General features: G+C 37.3%; 2 protein-coding genes and 1 long non-coding RNA gene across 6 annotated transcripts in view; 1 reads left to right on the top strand and 2 right to left on the bottom strand.

Annotated features, from left to right (window-relative positions):
• LOC117357427 (homeobox protein Hox-D3a-like) overlaps positions 1-22,408 on the bottom strand; it is a 251,680-nt gene that overhangs the window by 177,853 nt on the left and 51,419 nt on the right. The window lies entirely within an intron of this gene.
• On the bottom strand, positions 701-2,731 carry HOXC4 (homeobox C4). The gene is made up of 2 exons (XM_033938007.1): positions 2,178-2,731; positions 701-1,665 (listed from the first exon to the last, which is right to left on the bottom strand). The coding sequence occupies exons 1-2, from the start codon at positions 2,623-2,625 to the stop codon at positions 1,313-1,315; spliced, it is 801 nt and encodes a 266-aa protein (XP_033793898.1). The 5' UTR covers positions 2,626-2,731; the 3' UTR covers positions 701-1,312.
• On the top strand, positions 2,021-20,866 carry LOC117357435. Its single transcript, XR_004538798.1, has 3 exons — positions 2,021-2,099; positions 7,254-7,309; positions 20,342-20,866. It is a non-coding gene; the product is annotated as an uncharacterized LOC117357435 (long non-coding RNA).

Here is a 22,408-nt window from a genome sequence, read left to right as displayed (position 1 = left end):
TTTTAAAAATATATATATATATTTCTATTCTAGAAGGGAAGGGGGGAAAGGGCATGAGGGGTGCTCTTGGCCTCCAGCTTTCTCCACAAATCAAACTGCGTTTTGTTACCCTACACTAGAGGAAAGTTTAAAAAACAACATCCAAGGCAGGCAATCCCCTTGTATACAACAAAGACAGACCAAAAAGATGAGAACCAAAACCCAAGCCATTCTTGCTGTCTTTCTTTTATAAAACGTGGGAGCCCCCCCCCCCCCAACACACACACACACACACTTGTCTCAGCAGATCGCATATTTGTAAATCAAACGTCTCCGCTTTCACTGCACCATGGTATTTTCAACACAATCTGCAGGTCACATTCTGATGAAACTGTTCCTGTGTGTTTATAGTATTATTATTATCATCATTTGTTTTCGGGTTAACCTAGTGTACTAGTGCAAAATGAAGTTAACAAGACTCACACATCTAGGTACTGGTAATAATGATAGTATTACAAAAAAAATAAAATAATAAAAATCAACAGACATTTAAGTAAAACTAGATCACACTCACTGATTTCTTTTTATTGAACACGGGGACTGTCACAAATACACTACAGCTCTATTTTATTGCAGTTACAATAATTATGGAAGATCAGTCGAAAAATCCACAATAATCACGACAATGAAACCTACTGCTGACTTTGACTTTGTAACTTTCTTTTTTTTTTTCAAATTCTACCACGTCTTTGTTTTGAAATTGAAACCAATAATAGACGAAAGAGATGATCTTCAATGATGTGCTGGTTTTTGTTTAACCTTTTCACATTATTAGATTTTTTGTTTTTGTTTTGTTTGTTATACAAAAAAAGAGAACTTTTTAATTTCCACTTTGCTCTGGAGGACTGCTACAGTGCCACGGTGCATTTTCAATGTAGGGAGGTTAAAGCACCAAAAAAAACCAAAAAAAAAAAACCCTTATGATCATGTTCTTTGTTTAAAATTATCTAATAAAAACACTGACTTTTGTATAATTCCTTCAGCAAAACAAAGAATAAATAAAACCCTGAAACAGCGTAAAAAACCCCCCCGGCAGGTAACCAACTTGGCTTCATGCTATATCACATGCATCTTAAGCCTTTTCTGGGGTGGGTGGGGGGGGAGGTGTGGGGGTTAGAGATAGGGGGTACTGAGAAGATTGTGAAGGGATCGGTAAGATCATAGTGGTTCTTACGCACAAGAAAAAAAAATCTACAAGAGAACCAAAATATATATATATATTAGATTCTATAAATAATCAGTCATTTGTTGTGTTATTATTATTATTATTTTTTTATAACCTTGTAATATCCTCTGCTCGCTGATCCTGAGCTGCATTGTGTGACAGTTCCTCGTTTACAGCTGGGATGGCAGCAGCTATGGTGCTTGTGGAGGAAGAATTGGATGGAGCTGTGGATCTGACTTTGGTATTGGGAAGCCTGTGGTCTTTTTTCCATTTCATCCTCCTGTTCTGAAACCAGATTTTGATCTGCCTCTCAGAAAGACACAGGGAATGTGCAATTTCTATGCGTCTTCTCCTGGTCAGGTATCTGTTATAGTGAAATTCCTTTTCCAGTTCCAGCACTTGCTGCCTGGTGTATGCAGTCCTGGATCTCTTGGGCTCCCCTCCAGTATAATTGGGATTCACTGAGAGAGACAGGAAAGAAGGAGAGACAGAAAATGCAATAGATTAGCATGAATAGAGAGCTAGCCCAGGCACACAAAAAAAAAAAAGAAGAAGAAAAAAAAAAAAAAGTGATCTGCCAAATGGGTTATAAAGAACTTTTGGCAATCCAAGATTTTCTGTCCTAATAAGAAGGGGGGTTCCCCTTTGCTCAAACGACTGAATTATTTATGTACCTCTTAGAAAGCTTTAAGAGGTTTTTTTTTCCCCCCCTTCACACACACATAGCAGAATGAACCACATGGCTGGGGCTGCCCAGACTAGCTCGGCTATAAAATTTATGGCGGGTGTAATTACCCATTCGTAGTCGTAAATCCAGCTCAATTGTGCTAGCCCAAAGAGTTCAGCAGGAACAGTAAGAGAAGCAGCAGAAGCAGAAGCAGCAGCACACACAAAGGTGGTGAGAAAATAGGAAGGTTAAAGCGAGCAGAAGAGAAAGGGATTGCTTTTTTTTTTTTTTTTTAAGTTGCCTTACCAGTACTGACGTGGATTTTCTTCATCCAGGGGTACACTATGGGCTGCTTGGAGGTGGTGCTGTTAGGATGCTCGGGATTGAGCTGGTTGCAGGCTGGAGGGGCTGGGGGTGGAGTGGTGTCCGTACTGGTGGAAATGGGAGCTTGCTGATTACAGAACTGGGGCTTCTCTGCCAGATGGGCAGCAGCAGCTTGGGCTTGTCCATGGCCCCGCTGATGCGTTGCTGGGTTGCCCGGACCCTGGATGTTGGCACAGCTGTATTGTCTCTCTGGGTAGCTTGGCCGCTGTGGGTACAGTTCCTGGTGGTGGTGTTGGAAGCCCGTGTCTCTGGTCCGGCTGTAATATTCCGGACTGTGGTCAGGGATATAGTTATTTTGCGAATATTCTTCGCATGGAGGAAATTTCGGATCGATGTAGTTAGAGTCCATCAAATACGAGCTCATGATCATTAATTTCTGGAGTGGAAAATAATTTTTCTCGCTTTGTCGTTTTTCTGCTCCATAAAGCCCTCCTACTAGCTGGCGACCCCGTAAAGTTAGTTACACCATGTGACTCTCTTGGCCAATCACACCAGGCATGTTAGTCCCCGGATAAGGAACCAAAAAAAGCTTATTCAAAATGTAGCCAATTTTTTTCATCTTGTTTGTTATGTTTTGCAAACATGGGATCCAGCTCTAAATACCACAGAGTCATCGGAGTGAGAACTTTAAAAAAATACATAAGGAATGGCTCAAATAGGAAACCTGTAAAAATGTCACTTCAGATTTGAATGAGGCAATGGGTGGAGAATCTTTTCTCCCCCAGGCTAGGGATTTTTTCTCTCCCCCCCCCCCCACCACTTTTTTTTTTTTTTTTTTAACAATGTCTTCAGGTAATAGAAAATACTCTTTCACAAACCCCAACTGATGAGGGAGGGAGCAAAAGGTTAGATTAGGAAAAACAGCTATAGGGATCATTTCACCCTGCATAAATCATGCCTAGCATAAAAATAAAATCCTACGTTACACTTATGCACATGTGTGTATGTGTGTGTGTTATACAAACACACACACACGTATCTATGTATATGTATATAAACACACACTTTACATATATACACATATACTCTGTCTCTACTATATAAAGAGCTACACATATTCATATCATATGCATTTTACTACATATATGTGTAAATGTGCTTCTCTGTCTCTCTCTCTTTCTCTCTCATGTATATAGGTACATGAGGCTTTTGTTTTGTTTTTGTGATGACAGATTATTTTCACGTACATTCACCTACATTGTGAAATAGTGTGACATCACAATTAGTAGACCTCTATAGAGTTTTACATAAATGAATGAAGCAAGGTAGTTACCTGAAAAATACAACACTGATTAGATGGTCAGTAGGTTCTTCCATATGGGATTTCTATGCCCTCTGTTAGGGATACGTCCCAGCAGACGGGTAGAGAGCTATTGTCACAGAAGCTAACTGGCTGACCTGCTTAAATATCTACGCTGACATAGCCATGACCAAGATTAAATTTAGGAACCTTTATTGTGTCCTTGATACTTTAAAGTAAGTAAAAAAAAAAAAAAAAAAAAGCTATTTTCTCACTTAAACATAAAAACCTTCAGTGGTTGCATCCATCCAGGGGGCTCTTTGTCTTGGGATAACACAGGACTCTACTTCCAAGGTGCAATAAAAGTTGTTTGAATGGGGGGGGGGGGGTGTAACAATACAATTTCTCAATATATTTTGCAATGCTCCACACAACTGGGGGATCAATAGTGAATATCGTATTTGTGGAAAAGAGAAAATTTATGTAAACATTTGGAAACAAACAGTTATTGCAATTAAGTGTTTTATCTATAGCTTGCATTAAGCATTAAAAGAGAAGGGAGGAGTGTGAGAGTGCTCCCTTGTTCAGCTTGATAACAATTATAGTTTAAAATCATAGCTTGCAGGCCATTGCCATCTATTACTTGATAACAATAAAAGTGACACATAAAGTTAGCTGTTTATGTTTTATTTATTAGACTAAATGTGCCAACGGTGTTGGAAGCTTTTGGCGGCTTGTAACAGTTTTTATGGGGTTGTAAAGAGTAATAAATCAGTCACATGAAATGGTTGCAGCTCTTTGTACTGGCTGGGGTTTTCCTCTCGCGGTGCAGGCTGTTCTTTTATGGGTCGTCTTACTATCATTATTAAATCTGCACTTTGCGATTTCTATAAGAAAATAGTTTTCTCATCATAGCTCTGTTGTGCAGGGACGACCCACTTTATGGTTTTTACCTGAGAGATGAATTTAAACCTGTGCAATAAAAAGCTTTAAAAGGAGAGGTGGAGAGAAAATAAAAAAGCAGAATTTTGGTATCATCCATATACCCCCCTAGAGACGAATTTGTGACCCTCAAGTGCTCACACAAATTCGATTCTACAGGGTGCATATAGGCGACTGGATGTATTCCCACTGAAAAGTACTGGAAGTAGAACCAGAAGACCCAAACACAGAAACATACTGAACTAGCACAACCAGAAGAAAAACAACCTGAAAAGTTATATAGGTGTGGGAGAAATTCAGTCATTTTAATTCCTTTCTTTCTTTTTTGCATATATATCATTCTTTGTGTTTCACATGTACTCATGTAACCCCCCTTTCTTCCTGTTACCGCTTTTCCAGTGTAGTTGCACATTATTATTATTATTTTTTATCTTTAACTACTGATTATTACGGATTCATTTCATTCTTTTGGATTCAATGATATCTAACTATTTCATTACATATGTACATCTATCTATCTATCTATCTATCTTGGGTATGTCTTAGGTTTTGAGTCCAATGGAGGCTACTAAGCTGACCTCCCTCCACCCCCCCACCCCGTCTCAATATGTTTTAATATAAAACACAAAAGTATTAAACATACATCTTCATAGATCAAAGTTTTTTCTACCATATATCATTCACACTAATGAAAGAAATCTGATCCTGAGTCTGATATTGGTTTAAACTCATTCATAAAAATGATAGATCCCAAACTTTTAGCTCAAGCATTTGGCTAAGCCCCAGTCCGCCCTCCCAAACAGTATGAGATGAGAATAACACAGGCAGGTAAGCTTACCCTTGTGGTCTGTTTGACATACAAAGCCATAAAATGATCTGCAAGCAGTTTTCTTTTGAACAGAAGTTTTGTTTATTAAAACAAAGTCGCTCAAAGTTAGAAAGCGTGAAGGGTATATCAACATGGTTAGCAATGAGCTACAGATTCGGAGCTCAATTTCCTGTACCTTTCCTCAAACCATCTTTGCTTTGCGTATTGTACTGCCTAAGAGAGAATGATAAGTAAGAAGGGACAGACTGACAGAGGCAGAGAAATAGGGTTAAACCCATCATTTTATTTTGAAATGTATTCAGATTTTTCAATTCACCGAATCAATTTCCCTTCCTGTTTCTTGCAAAACTTCCCATTCAACACATATAATTCTACTCTAATAGCTTTTGTTCCACAAGAGAGTATTTTTTTTGTAATATATTATTCAGTTTGGGTTTATTTTTTTTAATAGTTTCTTGCATAAAGCTTTAATCTCAAAGAGTAAAACAGATAAAAGACATAGGCAGAGAAGAGTTGGTGGAGGGGCTGGGGGGTGGGGTAGCGAAATGGTTGGGGAGAATGCAGAAGAACTAAAGAACTCGGTCCACAAAACAACCCCACACAGCCAATAAAAGAGTTGAGATTTCTTTTCGAAAAGTATAGAAGATCTATAGTAAATTGCAATATAATTTCAGATTTCTTTTCTGATATTTAATGGGGTTTATTTCCATATGCTCTGAATTCCAAATCTATATCTAGGTACTGTTAGTGAAGCATGGTAACTGCAAAGCCCCTCTTTTGACAGTAGGGAAGAAGAATCAGTATCCATTGTCCCTCCGGGTTCATTGTAAACGCAATTACCATACCGCTGACCGTTTGGTAACCTGTACCACAAGCCATTAGCAATCTGCGCATAGCAGAAAAATGAGATCCCTATTTACTGGGGACTGTTTTCCAATATTTTATGCAGCAAAACACACCGAACACTCTCTAAATCTGTATCTTTCCACTTTTATTTGAAAACACTTCATTTGGGGGACTATGAGTTGGGGATAAGAGCAGAGTAGTGCCTCATATCTTAATATTCTGAAGACAAGTTTTAAATATCAAGTCCTTATTGAGTTACAATAGCTTTAAGAAATTGAAGAAAGATAAAATCTTTAAAATGTATTCTTTTAGATTTATTCCATGACTCATTGTTCATTATTTTTCAATTTTCTAATGGCTTAAAAGTAACATAGGCATGAACATTCGGGGGGGGGGGGGGGGGGAGTTTCTGGTCAGTAATACAAAACAAACCAGTCTAATTTATGCAAAGAAATATGCAAATATTTAATTGATTTTTCCCGAAATCTGTTGTCAGCTAAAATAATGAATTGAGCTAAAATGATTTGTAATAACTAGTACATGTCACACGTTACACTGTTACATGTATTTGCTTTCCATGGGTGTTATTGTAAAAAACACATTTTAAAAACATGATTGCAATTCTTTGCCATGGGGGGGGGGGGGGCACATTTTTAAAGAAAGGTTTTATTGTTTCTTTGCAAAGAACATGCAAATATTTTTTTTTTCTCTTTGAGGAATTCAATTTTCTTTAAATCTCCTTTAAAGTGCCTTTTTAAAAGTGGACGCATTTTAATATCAGTTAGACAGCCTGCCCTGAATTTCACCTCAACTGCTTGACTTGCTCCAATAGGTCACTGCCAAGGAGTTATTGATGGTGAAACGCCATTGAAATTTGTCTCCTCGCAAATGGCCTTTAGATCTTCTTGCTAGTTCAATAACTAGTTATAATGTAGAAGGGGAAAAATGAAGCCCAGAGGCAAATTTATTTGATTTCATTTTTATGCTGGAAAAATTGTTGGTTTTCTCCCCACCCCCACCTCTTTTTTTTCACTCAAAAAAAAAAAAAGTCTTTTTTTTCTTTTAAAGAAAATCCCCTTACAGCATAGATAACAGTTGAATCTATATTACAAATCTCTCTCTCTCTTTCATGGAACTTCAGTTCATGAACTCTGCAAGATTGAACTTCTGGAAGACAAAGCAGTAACTTTTATTTAGGTAGGAAACATACCTTTACTTTTTCCAACGTATATTTTAAGTAGATAAAAATTAAAACAATAATGTGATTCTAGGTGGTTTGTATGTAATGTTAGGTAGAGAAAGTATAGTTTAACAGTATTTAATATCTGGTTATATTTATCACTTGCTCTTTACAAAATGAAAAAATATATATTGAATTGAAAACTTTTTTTAAGATCGACCTTATATAAGACACTAAGGTGTAAATTATTATGGGGATGAAGCACAGCTTTTGTTATTGTTTGAAAAAGGCTTTTTCTTTTCTTTTTTTGTTGTTGCAAACATGCTGTTTATGAAAATGTCTGCAACTTAATTGTGATTGCTGTTTCAGAAACAACTTCAGTGTTTCAGAAGTGTTATATTTTAATTTAGGAAAATAAATTATGTGTGTCATATGCTGTTTGAGACTAGTTAATTTTTAGCATAGCCTTAACAATCTTACTGTTTTTCATTAAGTTCATTTATCCGTTTAATTAACACATCTGATTATCTTTGCCTCTACCTAGGTTTATCTACTGTATCTATCAACATACCTATAACTTTAAAAAAATTACAGTACTGATGTTATTGTAATAACACCGTACAAGAAAGATGTTAAAGTCTTTATTATTTAAAAAGTTTCAGGTCACTGTATATTTTGAAGCAACTTGACACAAAAGTGGATACTTTTCAACCAACAAAAATTTGTTACACTACTTCTCTTCTCTTTTATACTGAAATATGTCTTTTTGCCAAGTTTTTTTTTTTTTTTTTTTTTTTTACAAGAAGGTCAATAAAGACTTACTAAATCACCAACTCTTGAATTTTTAAGCTTTTTAATATTAAGATAAAATGATTGAAAATCCATTACTATGCCTTGATAACTTTTGCAAACACACACACACACACAAACACACTTAACATACACACATACACCTATTTTTCCACCCCCACACCAATATAACACATACTTTGAAAGCGTAACCTGGGGTGATATATTCAGCAGAAAAAAAAAAAAAAAGACTCTCAGTACACAGCTGATTAAGCATACATCTCTTCCTGGCCCTGTGGCTAAGAGAGAGAATCGGGTTAAATCCCTGCCACCCGAATCCATCGGGGGACACTGATGCAAAAGCTATTGCAAAAGCAGCCAGTTAAAACCTCCTTCTGTAAAAATGTATCTAATCTTTGCACTAATGAACATTAAGGATTATGAATCAACTCTTGAGATAACCTGCCCTTGAAAATAAAGGATATTTAGCATAATAGTGCCTTTTTAACATATCTTGAAATTCTTGCTATAACTGCATAATTAACTGTTAACATTTTATAATACAATTTTTATATTTGTGTTCATGTTTGGGGAGTGACAGTGCTGTTATACTAAAGGACAGTTGTGTAAAGAGACCTAAAAACAAACAATAATACCCCATAGAAGGATCCGTCGATACTATTTTCAAGGGAATTTTAAAGTGTCATATTTCCCACATATGCATTATGGTCTTTAAAGAAGCTGTTAAGGACTTTTGCCATTTGTGTGCATACTCATATGAAAGGATATGTATTGATTTATCATATTTATCTATCTATGGATAAATTAGAGAAAGAGAGAGAGAGAGAGAGCATCGATTTTCAATTACTTTAACATGATTTTTTTTTTTTTCTTCCTGGAGGAAAAGAAAGGCAGCAGAGACATGCCGATATAGAATTTCAGTAGATATCTGAATAAATCTATACCTACTATAATCTTATGATGGTATATATATGTTGTCGTTCAATACCTCCAAGGAGAGAAAAGCCTCATTGCAGATCATCCAAAATCCATGGGCAACATTTTTATCCGATTCAGCTTTTGAAGAATTTTAAATCAGTGCAAACATTTGAATCTATAGGGTGGGTTTTGAGTTTTCTTATGGACATAAGGGACAATTAAAAATCAATTCTCTGATAGCTATCTCAAGGGACATTTAAAATAGTATCAATAGATTCTTTAAGCGAGGGGCACAGAAAGGTCTCTTATCACTTCAGCTCTCCCAGCAAATCTACAAGGTGTTTAAGCAGCTAAACCACTGGCAACACAGACGTGTGAGCAAGAGGTAATCAGATCTTTTCAGTGTTCATTTTAAAGAGCAGTAATTGTTGACATCAACAGCTATATGTTACTTAGAACTCCATAGAAAAGCCATTTTTCCTGGTCAGTTAAATTCATCTTTGATCTTGAAAGTACTGGAGTGCCTTTGTGTCTGTTTATCAGCACTTATCGACTCTATTTAAATTCTTCAAAAACTGATACACACTGTCTAATAAATGTAACCAAAGAAGCATTTCTACATCTGGGTTCTCTTTGCTTAGAAATATCCTACATTTTATTGCATGTTGTGGGGGAGGGGAGGGAGAGGGAATTATTCATCCTGCTGAATTTATTTCCTTCACTCTAAATGTTTTTAACTACTCAGTCTTTAAGGTACTACTTTATGAAGAAATATGTATATGATAATATTTGGCAATATTTGGGTTGTATTCTGAAATACACAGAACGATCTGGAATGAAGAGAAAGCTCTTATAGCCAATAAAAGATTAATTTTAATGAAGTGCAGGTGCAAATGAGAGAGATTACTTTTAAAAAGAAAGACTTGTGATCAGATAGAAATAAAAGTACTGCTTGAAGTTGACATTCTTGATATCCCTTCCTGGTAGGTTATTTTCTTTGTCCACCAGGGTGCTTTTCATTTAATTTTTCATTAGGTTCTAAAGTGCAATCAAGTATTGTTTCAATGATTCCCAAAGGTGGATTCAGAAAACATCATGAACCATGTTTTTATTAAGTTTAATGTAGCTAGGCCTCTGTAAATAATCAGATAGCGTGGTTCACATTACTTATGGGGGGGAGAAGGGTTTCAATTAAATTTCCAAGTATAAATAAGTGTTGCCAATTTCGCTTTGGCTATTAGGATTCTGGGGGCATTGCCACTTGCCACAGTCATCACTCAGAGGCCACAAAAGCCAAAGTAGCTGCCTAGCTGGACAAGAGAAAATTCAGGAATGATATACACAACCCAGGCTGAAGCATCAATTCAAACTTGATAAGAAACCAACTGCCTTATTGCAAAAAATGGCTAAAGTCAGTTTAATTGGGACACAGATGCATCGAATAATTGTTGGAAGTCTATGAATCCTCAGACATTTAACAAGGAAACCTTGTTAGCAGAGAAAGGTGAACACCTATGGCGGTCAAAAAGCACCTAAATGAGATTTGATGACTATGTAGAAAAGGCAACAGATTGTTTAGAATTTATCCAGAGGTTTAGCAATATAAGCTGGGAAGAACTGAATGAGATATGATAAGGAGAAAGAGGGAGACAGTGCTGGCCAGAGAAGAAACCTGGTCTAGATCAAGAGATATATAGCAGTGATGGAAGGGAGCCTACAAACAGCAGAAATTATTTAAAATCACCTTAAATGTACAAAGTGATATAGGTGTTTATGGAGTATAAAGGATATAAGATAAAATAAATATATTACACTATTTCCCAAACACAAAGAAACATACATGCACATTGGGTTTTAGAAACATATTGCAAAGATTTCCAATCTGAGAGGACAATAGGGGATGTATAACATACATAGAACATTCATTTCACTCTCTCTCCGATCATAGCCCTTTTATCTTTCTATATCAGCTCTATGAAATATGTCATATATTTGATATAGGTAATAGTTGGTTGTTTTTTTTTTTTGGGGGGGGGAGTTGGGGGGGAGGGAGAGAGAGAGAGAGATTCTAGGTATGTTATACATCCCTATTGCCTTTTCTTGCATCTCTGAAACATTGTACCATCTTATGTCCTTCTATGTTTCTTACATGCCAGCTGCACTGTTTACATTAAAAGTGATTTAAACTAATAGCGAAGGGGCACATGATTAGGTAGTGAAAACAAGATAGGGAGATGGATAAACATATATTTTAGGTAGATTACCAGCAAAAACAATATGCTTATCATACTTGCTATTTTCTTCCCACATCTCGTATATTTATATCGTAAGTATAAACTTCAACTCTGAATAAAGAAAGGCAATGGCAGACAGAAGGATTAAATGTAATTTCTATTGAAAAATCCTCTAACCATTTGAGGCAGTCTTTCACACGTTCTTGTTGTCTGTTGACACAAAGCTGTCTAAACTTATCTCCTTTAATTGTGTGCATCAAATTTTGAAAATTATTATTCGTGGAACTGTTTTTTAATGTATCTTAGGAGATTTGAAAATAGAAGAAAGAAGTGGGGCATGAGTTTTATAGAACATGCAAGGCAGATCCATTCACCAATCTATTTGCTATTTCTTTGGAATACCAGCCATATGTCACAATGAAGACAATACAGAAACAATACCAAAGGAAGCTGATTATACATAAACTAAAGGTGTTATTAAACAATCGGAGAGGGAAGACAGGGTTTTATGTAAATCACACAATCTAAATGCAAGGAAAACTAATTAAACCAAAGATGTGATTCATTTTTGCACAGTGCTATTTTCCCTCTTTCGTTGTGGGTTTTTTTTTTTTTTTTTCATTTTGCCTTCTCTTCAACTTAAATTTTCTTTCTAGCTCAAGAGGAGTGCGTCACGGGTTCCTCCTCTTTCATCTTGATTTTGTCCTTTTTTTATTCCCTTCAGCACCTCTATTTTTCCTTTCACTGCTTTATCCCATCCATTCATTATTTGAAGCTTTCTTTCCTTCTCCCCCCCCCATCCTTTTATCTTTATTTCATCATCTATTTCCTTCTCATAGTTTTCTTTCAATGGAAATACAATGATGAGAAAAAAAAGGATAAAGATGGCACTTTTAAAATCTTTTTCTCTTTTTTAATGTTTCCCTAGCATTCCTTCTTTCTTCTGTTCATTCTGACACTGTTTCTCTTTTCTGTCCCCTCTCTCCTTTTCCAATTAATCTTTCTGTTCCCTTCTTGCATGCACTGACGCATTAATGCAAGAAACAGTAGCAACTATTTTGCTGCTATGTACGTAATCACAAATTTCCATCCATTGAAACTGTAGGAGCATCACTGTATGCTGATCCTACAGTGCTAACACTTTAAGGTAGGAGGCAAAAGCAAAGCTAAGGAAGCCTGAGAGATGTTAAAAGAAGGCCCAACCAATATGTAGTAAGTAATTCTAGCCAAAGCCTCTCTTGAATTTCTCATTCAATATGTCTTTTTTTTTTTTTTTTTGGACCCTCAGCTATTTTTCCGTTTTCTTTCAATAATGCAAACATGAAACCTTTCTAAAGGAAAAATACCTACAGTACCTGAATATGACTCTCCTTCAGCTATAACTGAAAGAGGCATGAACTAAATCCAAAATCCCTTCCCCTTCCCTTGATTTGTATTCTTTAAATACCTTCTTTTTGAAGCTAGGAGGGTTATTAACCTTCTGCCCAGCTGATATTTTTTTTTTTAATCTCCAGTGGCCAAAGTATTTGAAATTAACGCTTAGAAGAAGCCAACGATTTCCAGACTCTTTTTTTTTTGGGGGGGGAGGGGGGTCTCTCTTACCAAATGGCTAGCTGTCTTTAAACCAGCTCTTTTATGTTTTCCAGTTTTTGTTTTTGTTTTAAGAAATACTGCTTTGAGGATGAAGTCACGAAGAGATGGCAGATCCAGTGGAAGGTTCATGCAAGGATACCACTTCCTGTGATTACAATACACCAAACTGTGCTTCTGTCTGCGTTTATAACCCTTTTTCTCCTCCTAATCTGCCATAAAACTGGTCCTCCCATCACTTGGGAGGCGTAAAACAAATGTAGATATCACCACCACAGTTCATCTAACTGTAACTAAACACAAGGAGAACGGGTAAAAGAATTACATACTGATGACTCTTCCTATTGTCTGTGAGCCAAACCTATAGCTAGGAAAAAAAAAGTTACATTAAAAAAAAGAGATATACATGGGAAGAACACAGAGATGGGAAACATATTCTATAGTCTTTGTCAAAATGGCCAGGGACAAAGTCGGCTAAAGTGTGATCCAGAAAAGAGTACAAAGATAAGTCAAAGGAGCTTAAAAAAAAAAAAAAGTTTGTCCCAATTCTAGTTTCTGTTTTGGTGAAAATCTGGGAATAGATAAAACCGGAGTATATGTAATTAAAAGCGAGGGCGAGACAGATATTGGAGAGGGGGGAAGGGAAGGGTGTGAAAAACTTTCAGAAGACCCGGACAAGAGCATTAATAAATCATTATAACGTTATAGGGAAACCCAAGTCTGAGACAATTGGTTATTAAACAGAGGCAAAAGTGTCCTTAAAGCAGGTTACCTAATCTCCATCTGGTAGTGACCTCCCTCAAAAGGATGATAGGTAACAAGAAATCTGAATAATTTTAGACAGTAAGACACTAATCTTCAGTACATCAATAAAGTGAAAAAAGCCAGATGTCAGGTTGGCTAGTTTTTCAGGTGCAAATTGTTGTTTACTTTTAAGAGCAAAGGACCTGGAGTCTTGTTAGAGGGGGAGGGCAGCTTGTTATCAATTATTTTAGTGCCAAGTGCTGAAGCAATACATCAAAGATTCAAAAATAAAAAAATCAATGTCACTGTTTTTCTGTGTTTATAATTACAGACTAGGCCACAAAAAATATGGGCAGACCGAGACATTCCTATTTTGAAGATACGTATTTATTTGAAATTGCAGTTTTTAGTTGTTCAAGGACAGTTAATCGAGCTAAACAATTTTCACTTTCTGCTCATATATCAGAAGAATACTCATCTCGTTGTTATGTGGTGAGTATTGACATGTTTATTATGGTGGAAATCTGAAATCTATAATTGATAGGATAGGCTTCCTTGAAATGGGCCTGCTTTCTAAGTATGCTCATTTGTTTTGAAATACGAAGAAATTACTGTTTTCGGAAAACTAGAGCTATTCACATTGGTTGGTTTGTTTGTTTTGTTTCATGGAGATGAATTACCTGCTTGGGTCACGATATGAAGACGAAAGTTCTCTTCTATGAAAGCACCAAAGGGAAATGAAAATAACCCTTTCTCAGTTGGAGCCAACGTGAGAGCTACAATCAAATGAAATTACCCTCAAATCACGCCTTAATTTTTGGGAAGCTAAGGTCCATTGAGGAAGGACGATTAAGTTTCCAAGAAAACCTAATGCATTGTGACCTGACGACCCATGAATTAAAGCCTGGATTTTCTCTAGAGTTTTATACAATGAATTACTTGCAAAGGTCTTCCATAGCCCCTTTATAGTACACATAGAGTTCCTTTCGTTCAAAGATGGATTCTTACTAGCTGAACAGTTTAATAATTCAGAAACAAGATGGAGTTAACTTCTGAGACCGATTGCCTGGCTGCACAGAACTGGCGCCATGACAGTATAGCATCTTCCAAAATAGTGAGGGGAAAAGTGAAATAATCTACTGTGTAGGCAAGGGCACCTGCTGACAAGTCACCAAGGTAGTTGCAGGGCAGGGTTAAGGGATGCCAGAGAAAGTTTGTAGAAGAGATTTGAACTCACATCCTAACCAAAGGCTGTAATCAATAAACAGCATGAAAGACCTATGACATTAAGCTTTTGCCTCTTTTTGAGCTGCTCTTTCACTGTTTTTGGAAACATGTAGCAGATACCAAGCCTGGATTTTGAGAAAATTATTTACGTCACTCACCCACCTCTAGCATCTAAATCCTCCAGGAAGGGGGGGGGGGGAGGAGGAGGAAGCAATGAAAATAAATTCACCATGTGAAATATTGTAAACGTTAAAACACTCCTGGTAATCCGGGCCCACACATCAGATCGAGACCTGAGTCTATGGAAGGTGAATGCTTTGTGCATGCTAAATCTATAGGCTTACTACCAAATTTATAGCTTGGCAAACTACAAATGAAGCAGTTAAATGTTATAGACTTTTCAAAATTTTATGTGGTATGTAACTTATTCTGAGAACACTCTGAACCAAAATTTTATGTGGTGTTTAACTTTTACTGTATAGATAACATTGTGAACCCATTTCTTTCAGTTAAACTAGAGATTGTAAAAGAACTTGCTCACAACCCAAATAGCTTCAAATGGTGCCTGGATATTGCACATAAAAATTTGACTTGATTTTTTTTTTTTTTTTTTTTTTGCTGTCTTTTCTGAGTTTTAGTACTGTGTTTCCCCAAAAATAAGACAATGTAATATATTAATTATGGGCCCATGAAAGGCACTAGGGGCTCCTTTTACAAAGGTGCGTTAGGGCCTTAATGCACGGAATAGCATGCACTAAAATGCTGTGCATGCTAGCCGCTAATGCCTCCTCTTGAGCAGGCAGTAGTTTTTCAGCTAGCGTGCGCTAATCCGGTGTATGCGCTAAAAACGCTAGCGCACCTTTGTAAAAGGAGCCCTAGGTCTTATTTTCGGAGAGGTCTTATTTTTTTCATGTACAATGATTAGCTCTCCCTTCCTCTCATCTACCCCAATTCTTCCTATTTCCTTTCTCTCCCCCCCCACATGTGCAGTATCTTTCCTCCCCCCTCCCCCATCCCCTTATGCAGTATCTTTCTATCCCTCCCCCCTCCCTCCCATCCTCCTGTGCAGCAGAACCCTTGCAGCTTCTATCCCTCCCTTCCTCCCATCTCCCCGTCGAGCATCTCCCTCCCTCTCATCTCCCCCTGCCACCACCACACACCCCCTCTCACTGCTGACCCTTTCATCTACCCCACCTATCCAAACCCCAACTGCGAGAATGAAATACAGTACCTTATAACAAACTACATTATCGGCAGCACAGGCCCCATTGCAGCTTTCTCACGCCCGGGCATTCCTCTGCTGTGTTGCTGATGACATCATCAGTAATGCAGCAGAGGAACACCTGGGCGTGAGAAAGCCACGATGGGGCCTGTGCCGCTGACGATGTGGTTTGTTATAAGGTGCTGTATTTCCATCTCATGGTCATAGTTCGGATGGGTGGGAGAGATGGAAGGGTCACGGAGGAGGGGGGGAGCGCTGCTGCCGCCGGCAATTAGGGCTTATTTTCAGGGAAAAATGATATGTGTGGTGGGGGAAGGGGAGAAAGGGAAAAGTGAAGATCCCATGAAATAAGGTTCCTTGCACTTTATTATTCTTGACATTTTTTATTTGAAGTAGTTATAGGAAGACTTCGAAATATGTTACTAAGGTGAGGTACAGCAGACTAAAGTTACTTCTCATTGTCTTTGTAAACCACTTGAACAAGGGATAAGTGGCTCATTGAAGGCAATTGTGTTATCCTATTGACCACCACAATATATTCCATCAAGTTTATAGCAGCTCTGTTGTGTTGTCAGCTCCCCCCTCCCCCCCCCCCACACACACACTATTGATGATCTATTCTGTAACAACAATTTTTGAGAAAATAGAACCTTAGGACAACTATGGTTAACAGCAAATCAGGAACATCAAACATATGTCCTGTGGGGAAACCATGCATATAAACAATTGTTTTCTTCATTTTTATGAAAATTTGGTGATAAACCATGTTCACCTCAAATATCCCATGGTATCATTGCATAGCTTCTGCCCATATCTCTCTTTGAAATTTTCCCCTTTATGCTTGAGCAAATCTGAATTATAATTCTAACATACTGGATATAGATGAATTAAACAAATTAGTAGAATTATATCCAGAATACTGACTTTCAGTATCACATATTTTCCAAACCAGAGAATTATTTCCTTTAGCAAGTAAATAGAAACAGAAACTCTATTTATCTAATATAATTCAGAATATTAAGATTATTTTTAAAATCCTTCTCGTCTATGTTCCCCATCCAGAAACACCATTCATTTTCCAGAAAGTCCAGAGAGTTGTTTGCTATGGACACATTAAGATCTAATAAAGTAAAGCAAAGATTCTTCTAGAAAGGAACTGTTCAACCTTTTACTATATTCATATGTCCCACAATGTCTTACAGAAAAGAGAACCCCAATGCTTGAATATTGATTAGGGAAGCAGAGGAACATGAAGGAAAATCCAAGGGCTGCTTAGAACTCCTATAGCTATAGTATCTAAGAACTCCTATAGCTATAGTATCTTAGTTACTCTGTTAGAGAAGGAACAAAAATGTTCACGTCTCAAAACAGAAACAAAAATCCTTAGTGGGGACAAATTTCTTGTCCAACCTTCACTTGGAGTTAAGCAAGGTCACAGCAGAAAACTGACCTGAATGAAAATCATTTATGGAACTGAAGCTCTATGATTGACTCCATGGACATTTGAAAAGCTTAGGGCTCCTTTTACAAAACCACAGAAGAGCTTCTTACAACAGGCCGGTGAGGTCAATGTTCCAATGCTCATTCAATTCCTATGAGTGTTGGAGCATTTACCTCGCCAGCCCACAGTAAGAAGCTCTTCCACTCCACAGTTTAGTAAAACCCAGCATTAGTTACTTTGAAATTTCCACAGATATATTTCTTGATAGAAGGTGAAGTGGAAATATAGCAGGGAAATCTGTCTTATCTCACCTTCAACCAGAGAATTTTTTTCCCTCAGCTTGATCAGATGCTAGTCTAATATATGTCAAAGCAGCCTTATGGTAAAACGGTGGCTATGTGCACTCTATCTCCAAATCAAAACACCAACAATTTCTCACCATCCCCACATTAAGAGTAGACTTAACTAGGATAGAAGTCTTCAGCAGGGATTAAATTTTGACAAAGACCATTTCAAAGATTTTGAAGATCTCTGATAAAATATCATCAACCCTGGCAGAGCTTACTAGGCATCTTCATTAAGACGATCTCTAGTGAACCTACTCAGAGAATAATGCCACATTTTTCTCCACAACTAAGAACTATCACTAAGAACTATGCGATTTCATGTTTGACTTTACACACCACAGTTCCCATCCCTGCACAACATTAACAACCCTGGGGGGGGGGGGAGGGGGGGGTTTGGTTCTTTCACAAAGTATTAAGAAAAGGGAACACTATGAAGTTACATGATAATACTTTGAAAATCAATAGAAGGAAATACATTTTCACTCAGTGAATAGTTAAGCTCTGGAACTTGTTATCAGAGGATGGAGTAAAAACAGTGTATCTCTTTTTTTAAAGTTTTGGATAAGTTCCTGGAGGAACTCTGCTATTGAGATAGAAATGGATAGAAATCCACACTGCTGTCCCTGGGATTGGCAGTGTGGAATTTAGCTACTATCTGGGATTCTGCCATGTATTTGTGGCCTAGATTGGCCACTGCTTGAAGCAGGATATTGGGATAGATGGACCATCAGTCTACCCCAGTACCGCTATTCTTATGTTCTTACTAGGAGCATAGTAGAGAATGACATTGAGGACAAATTTGTCCCTGTCCCCGCAGGAACTCAATTTTCCCATCCTGTCCCCGTGAGTTTTGTCCCTGTCCCTACCCCATTCCTGTGAGCTCTGTCTTAACCGCACAAGCCTCAAACCCTTATGAGTTTAAAGTGTTTGAAGCTTGTGCAGATGAGGACAGAGTTTGTTGGGATGGGGGAGGGGCAGGACAAGAACTCACAGGGACGTGGCGGGAAAATGAGTTCCCGCGGGGACAGGAAAAAATTGTCCCCATGTCATTCTCTAGAGCACAGGTGTCAAAGTCGGTCCTCGAGGGCCGCAATCCAGTCGGGCTTTCGGGATTTCCCCAATGAATATGCACGAGATCTATTAGCATACAGTGAAAGCGGTGCATGCAGATAGATCTCATTGGGGGAAATCCTGAAAACTGGACTGGATTGCGGCCCTCGAGGACTGACTTTGACACCACTGCTCTAGGGCATAGTAATCCTAAACTATTTCCACAAGAGAATTCCCAACCTTGCAGTATGAATGGTGCATTCTTAAAGACAAGATATACTATAGTCATATCCTCCACACTATACTTGCCATACTATGCCTACCATGCTATGATTTCTCCCCCTATGGCTGCTGCCCAATGTTTGCTGTTCCATGTCTACTATGCTAGGTTCTATTATGCTATGCTATCATGCTATTATGTCATACTAGGTTAGCCATGCTTACAATACTATGTTTGCCATGCTATGTTTTGCCAAACTGTGCTCATCATTTTATGTCTCACCATACCATATTTGTCATATTATGTTTTACCATGCTTTGTTAACTATGTTTTTTGCCATCTTTGTCGGACAATGTCCTGCCATGCTATGTCTACCATCACTTCATATAAATACCCTTTCTGATCTCTACTGGGAGGACGGGATATAAAACCGAATAGATAAATAAAAAGGATGCTGGATAGCTAATGAGTAAATGCTGGGAAATTGAGTAGGGATTTCTAAAACCTATGAGGTGACTTAAAAAGCTGTTTACTGTTGGATGGATTCAGAAAACTGATATGCATGACACAGTATTTATATGCATATTTCTATAAATATTTATTCCAGGACTGGTTGCTAAGACCTTGCCATTTAAAGAAACAAAACCTGTTGTTCCTGTATAACATGGAGCCAAAGAGTGACAGTGATTTGAAAGCATAGATTAGTAGTTTACAGGGGTGTGGGGGATTTTATCTTACTAAATGCCAGAGACAGTGTGTCTCCAATCAATGAAACTTCAAGTTTTGAGTAAGGACCATAGGTGTATATCATTCACCGAACTGAAACATGCCTTCCGGGATAGCCTGGTGAAAAGTTAATCTCCTGTTGCATAAGCTGTTACTGTATAGGATGAAACAAAAATGAGTCTCTAGAACTGACTTCTTTAATAAGCTAAAAGAGGAATAATTAGAAGTTCTAAATGTACAAAGGTATAGCACAGCAAATCTATTTGTTGAGTGAACCTCAGTTTTTATGTTACCTATAGACTCTATTATCATTTTCAATATAGAATTATCACACACATTCACTTTTGAGCCGTGTCTTTTCTAAAAGTCTATCAACCCTTGAGACAAGATGGACGTGTGCTGCTTAAGGTCTTAAAGTTCCAATTTTAAAGACCTTATTGATTGTTAAATGGTATATTTGTGGTTTGGACCATTTGTTTAACCTATGTTCATGTACTAACCCTTCTTTTTTTCTTTGCAGGATACCTTACATTACAGTCTGATGTCACGATCCAGACACTGCTCAATGTCTCTGTTCTCTGGTCTTCAGCTTCTACAGTAGCTGCCAAATTACTCTACACATATCATTTATAGGATGGGATTTAATGATCATAATTTTTTTTTTTTTTTTAAAGTAACCTGACTCTCTCAGTACAGTGACTTTTTGTTAGAAAGGACAAGAAAAGATGATCGGCCTAAACTGCTGAAAACCCACAAGTTTAGATTTCAATTGGATATTAAACTGAGGACTGTATTATGAGTTTCGAAACCTTCGTTTGCAATTACTTCAGCTATCACCTTCACAGACAGTGGACAGGGGATTCAGCCTGTAAAATCGTCCTCTACTCAGTATAATATTAAGTGCACTCTAAACAGTTTGGATGGTAATTTTGAATCTGACTTTCCAAGATCACTTAGATGGAATCAAATTTGAAACAATGATATTAGATAAAAGTGAGCAACTCAAATTTTACTGGGCTCTGTATATTCTCGGCGTAAGACTACCCAATAAAGATTAAACTTTAAATATGTTTTTGTTTGTTTGGGTTTTTATCTCAATAAATATCTGCTTGTATAAAGCAAATTTTTACTAAGGGCACCTAAGATCTCTGAATCGTCAGTGTGGCGGAACCATGATATCCTGCCCAAAGTCATCAGTAGGAGGCACAGATTCTTCTAATATAAAAATTTTCCCACCTATTAAACTCTAACTACACACAGAAAAAGCGTGTTGAGGTAAAAGCAAATCTTTATCTGGAAGTTGTAAATTATTCCAAGTAAAATTGGTTTAGAACTCATCTATTCATGTTCTTTTCTATAATAGTTTAACAGAAAGTGTAAAAACAAAAATCACCATCCCAAGGTCATTTAGTTATAAAGCTTTACAGCAAAATACAAAAGTTAGTAGTAATTTGCATCCAGCTGTGAGCACTTGGTTACTTCATAAAACTATGCCCTCCCTCTTTGCTGTGCATCATTATGAAGTCAAAGAGCTTCCTTTATTGTTTTGTACTGTAATGGAAGCGAGCTCCAGTGATTTTACACTTTTTCGTTCCAAATTTTTCTGATGGATCGAAAAAAGTGGAAAATCAATGGACAAAGCGTATAGCCCTCGATGGAGACTGCCCCAACTTTGTTGACTGGGCTGACTGGAGGAAAATGAAATAATTATCCATGGTTTTTTTATTTTAGAAAAAAAACAAACAACAAAAAACCTTAAGAAGCAGTTATGTCAGTGCTTATGTACTTTACCTTTAAGCATTTTGGATTTTTTTGATAAGTGGGAATGAAACTTCAAAGACTAATGTTATTTAATCACTGGGCCCCATTCAACATAGTTGTCCCCTTTCTGTTTTGTTGTTGTTGTTTTGGTTTGGTTGTTTTGTTTTGTTTTTTTTAGTTTAATGTAGTTGATATTGATATGCATTGAAATTTTTTTATACAATTTGGAATGGAAATAATTGCCTGATTATTGCAAATAATCTTTTTTGTCCTATTTAGTACATAAATAAATATTTAATAATTTACTTACTTATACAATATATACTCCAGACAAGTGCATGGCTTATCTGTTTTCTTGGGCATTGCCTGTATCTGAAAGAGTGTGTGTGTGTGGGAGGGGGGGGGGACAGGAGATATAGGGTTTGGGGGATGGGAGGCATGAATGAATGGGCTATTTTTAGCACATGGCCTAGACATGGCCTATGTCCTTTACCATTGACAGAACGGGCAAGCTAACACATATCCATTATTTCAAAACTATCAAACATTTATCATGACGATAAAATCCAAGTTGAACATGTGTGGAGTTATCTGCTAGTACGCTGGTTTCAGAAAATAAGTGTGGGACCACACATATATGAAATCCATCAGTGTGAGCTTTCGGAAACACGAGAGGTATTTATTTTTACAGGAGAGGCTGGGCATGATCAGTGTTAGGTTGGGTGCCAAATATTTCCAGGCGGAAGCGTCTATTTCTCCACCTCACACCTGCCAGGCCAGCAGACATTACAGTGAAACTTGCTGGTCTCTTGAAACAGCCACAGCG

Source organism: Geotrypetes seraphini, chromosome 3 (assembly GCF_902459505.1).
Source record: "Geotrypetes seraphini chromosome 3, aGeoSer1.1, whole genome shotgun sequence".
Lineage (NCBI taxonomy): Eukaryota > Metazoa > Chordata > Amphibia > Gymnophiona > Dermophiidae > Geotrypetes > Geotrypetes seraphini.
This window is presented reverse-complemented; position numbering and strand designations above follow the sequence as displayed.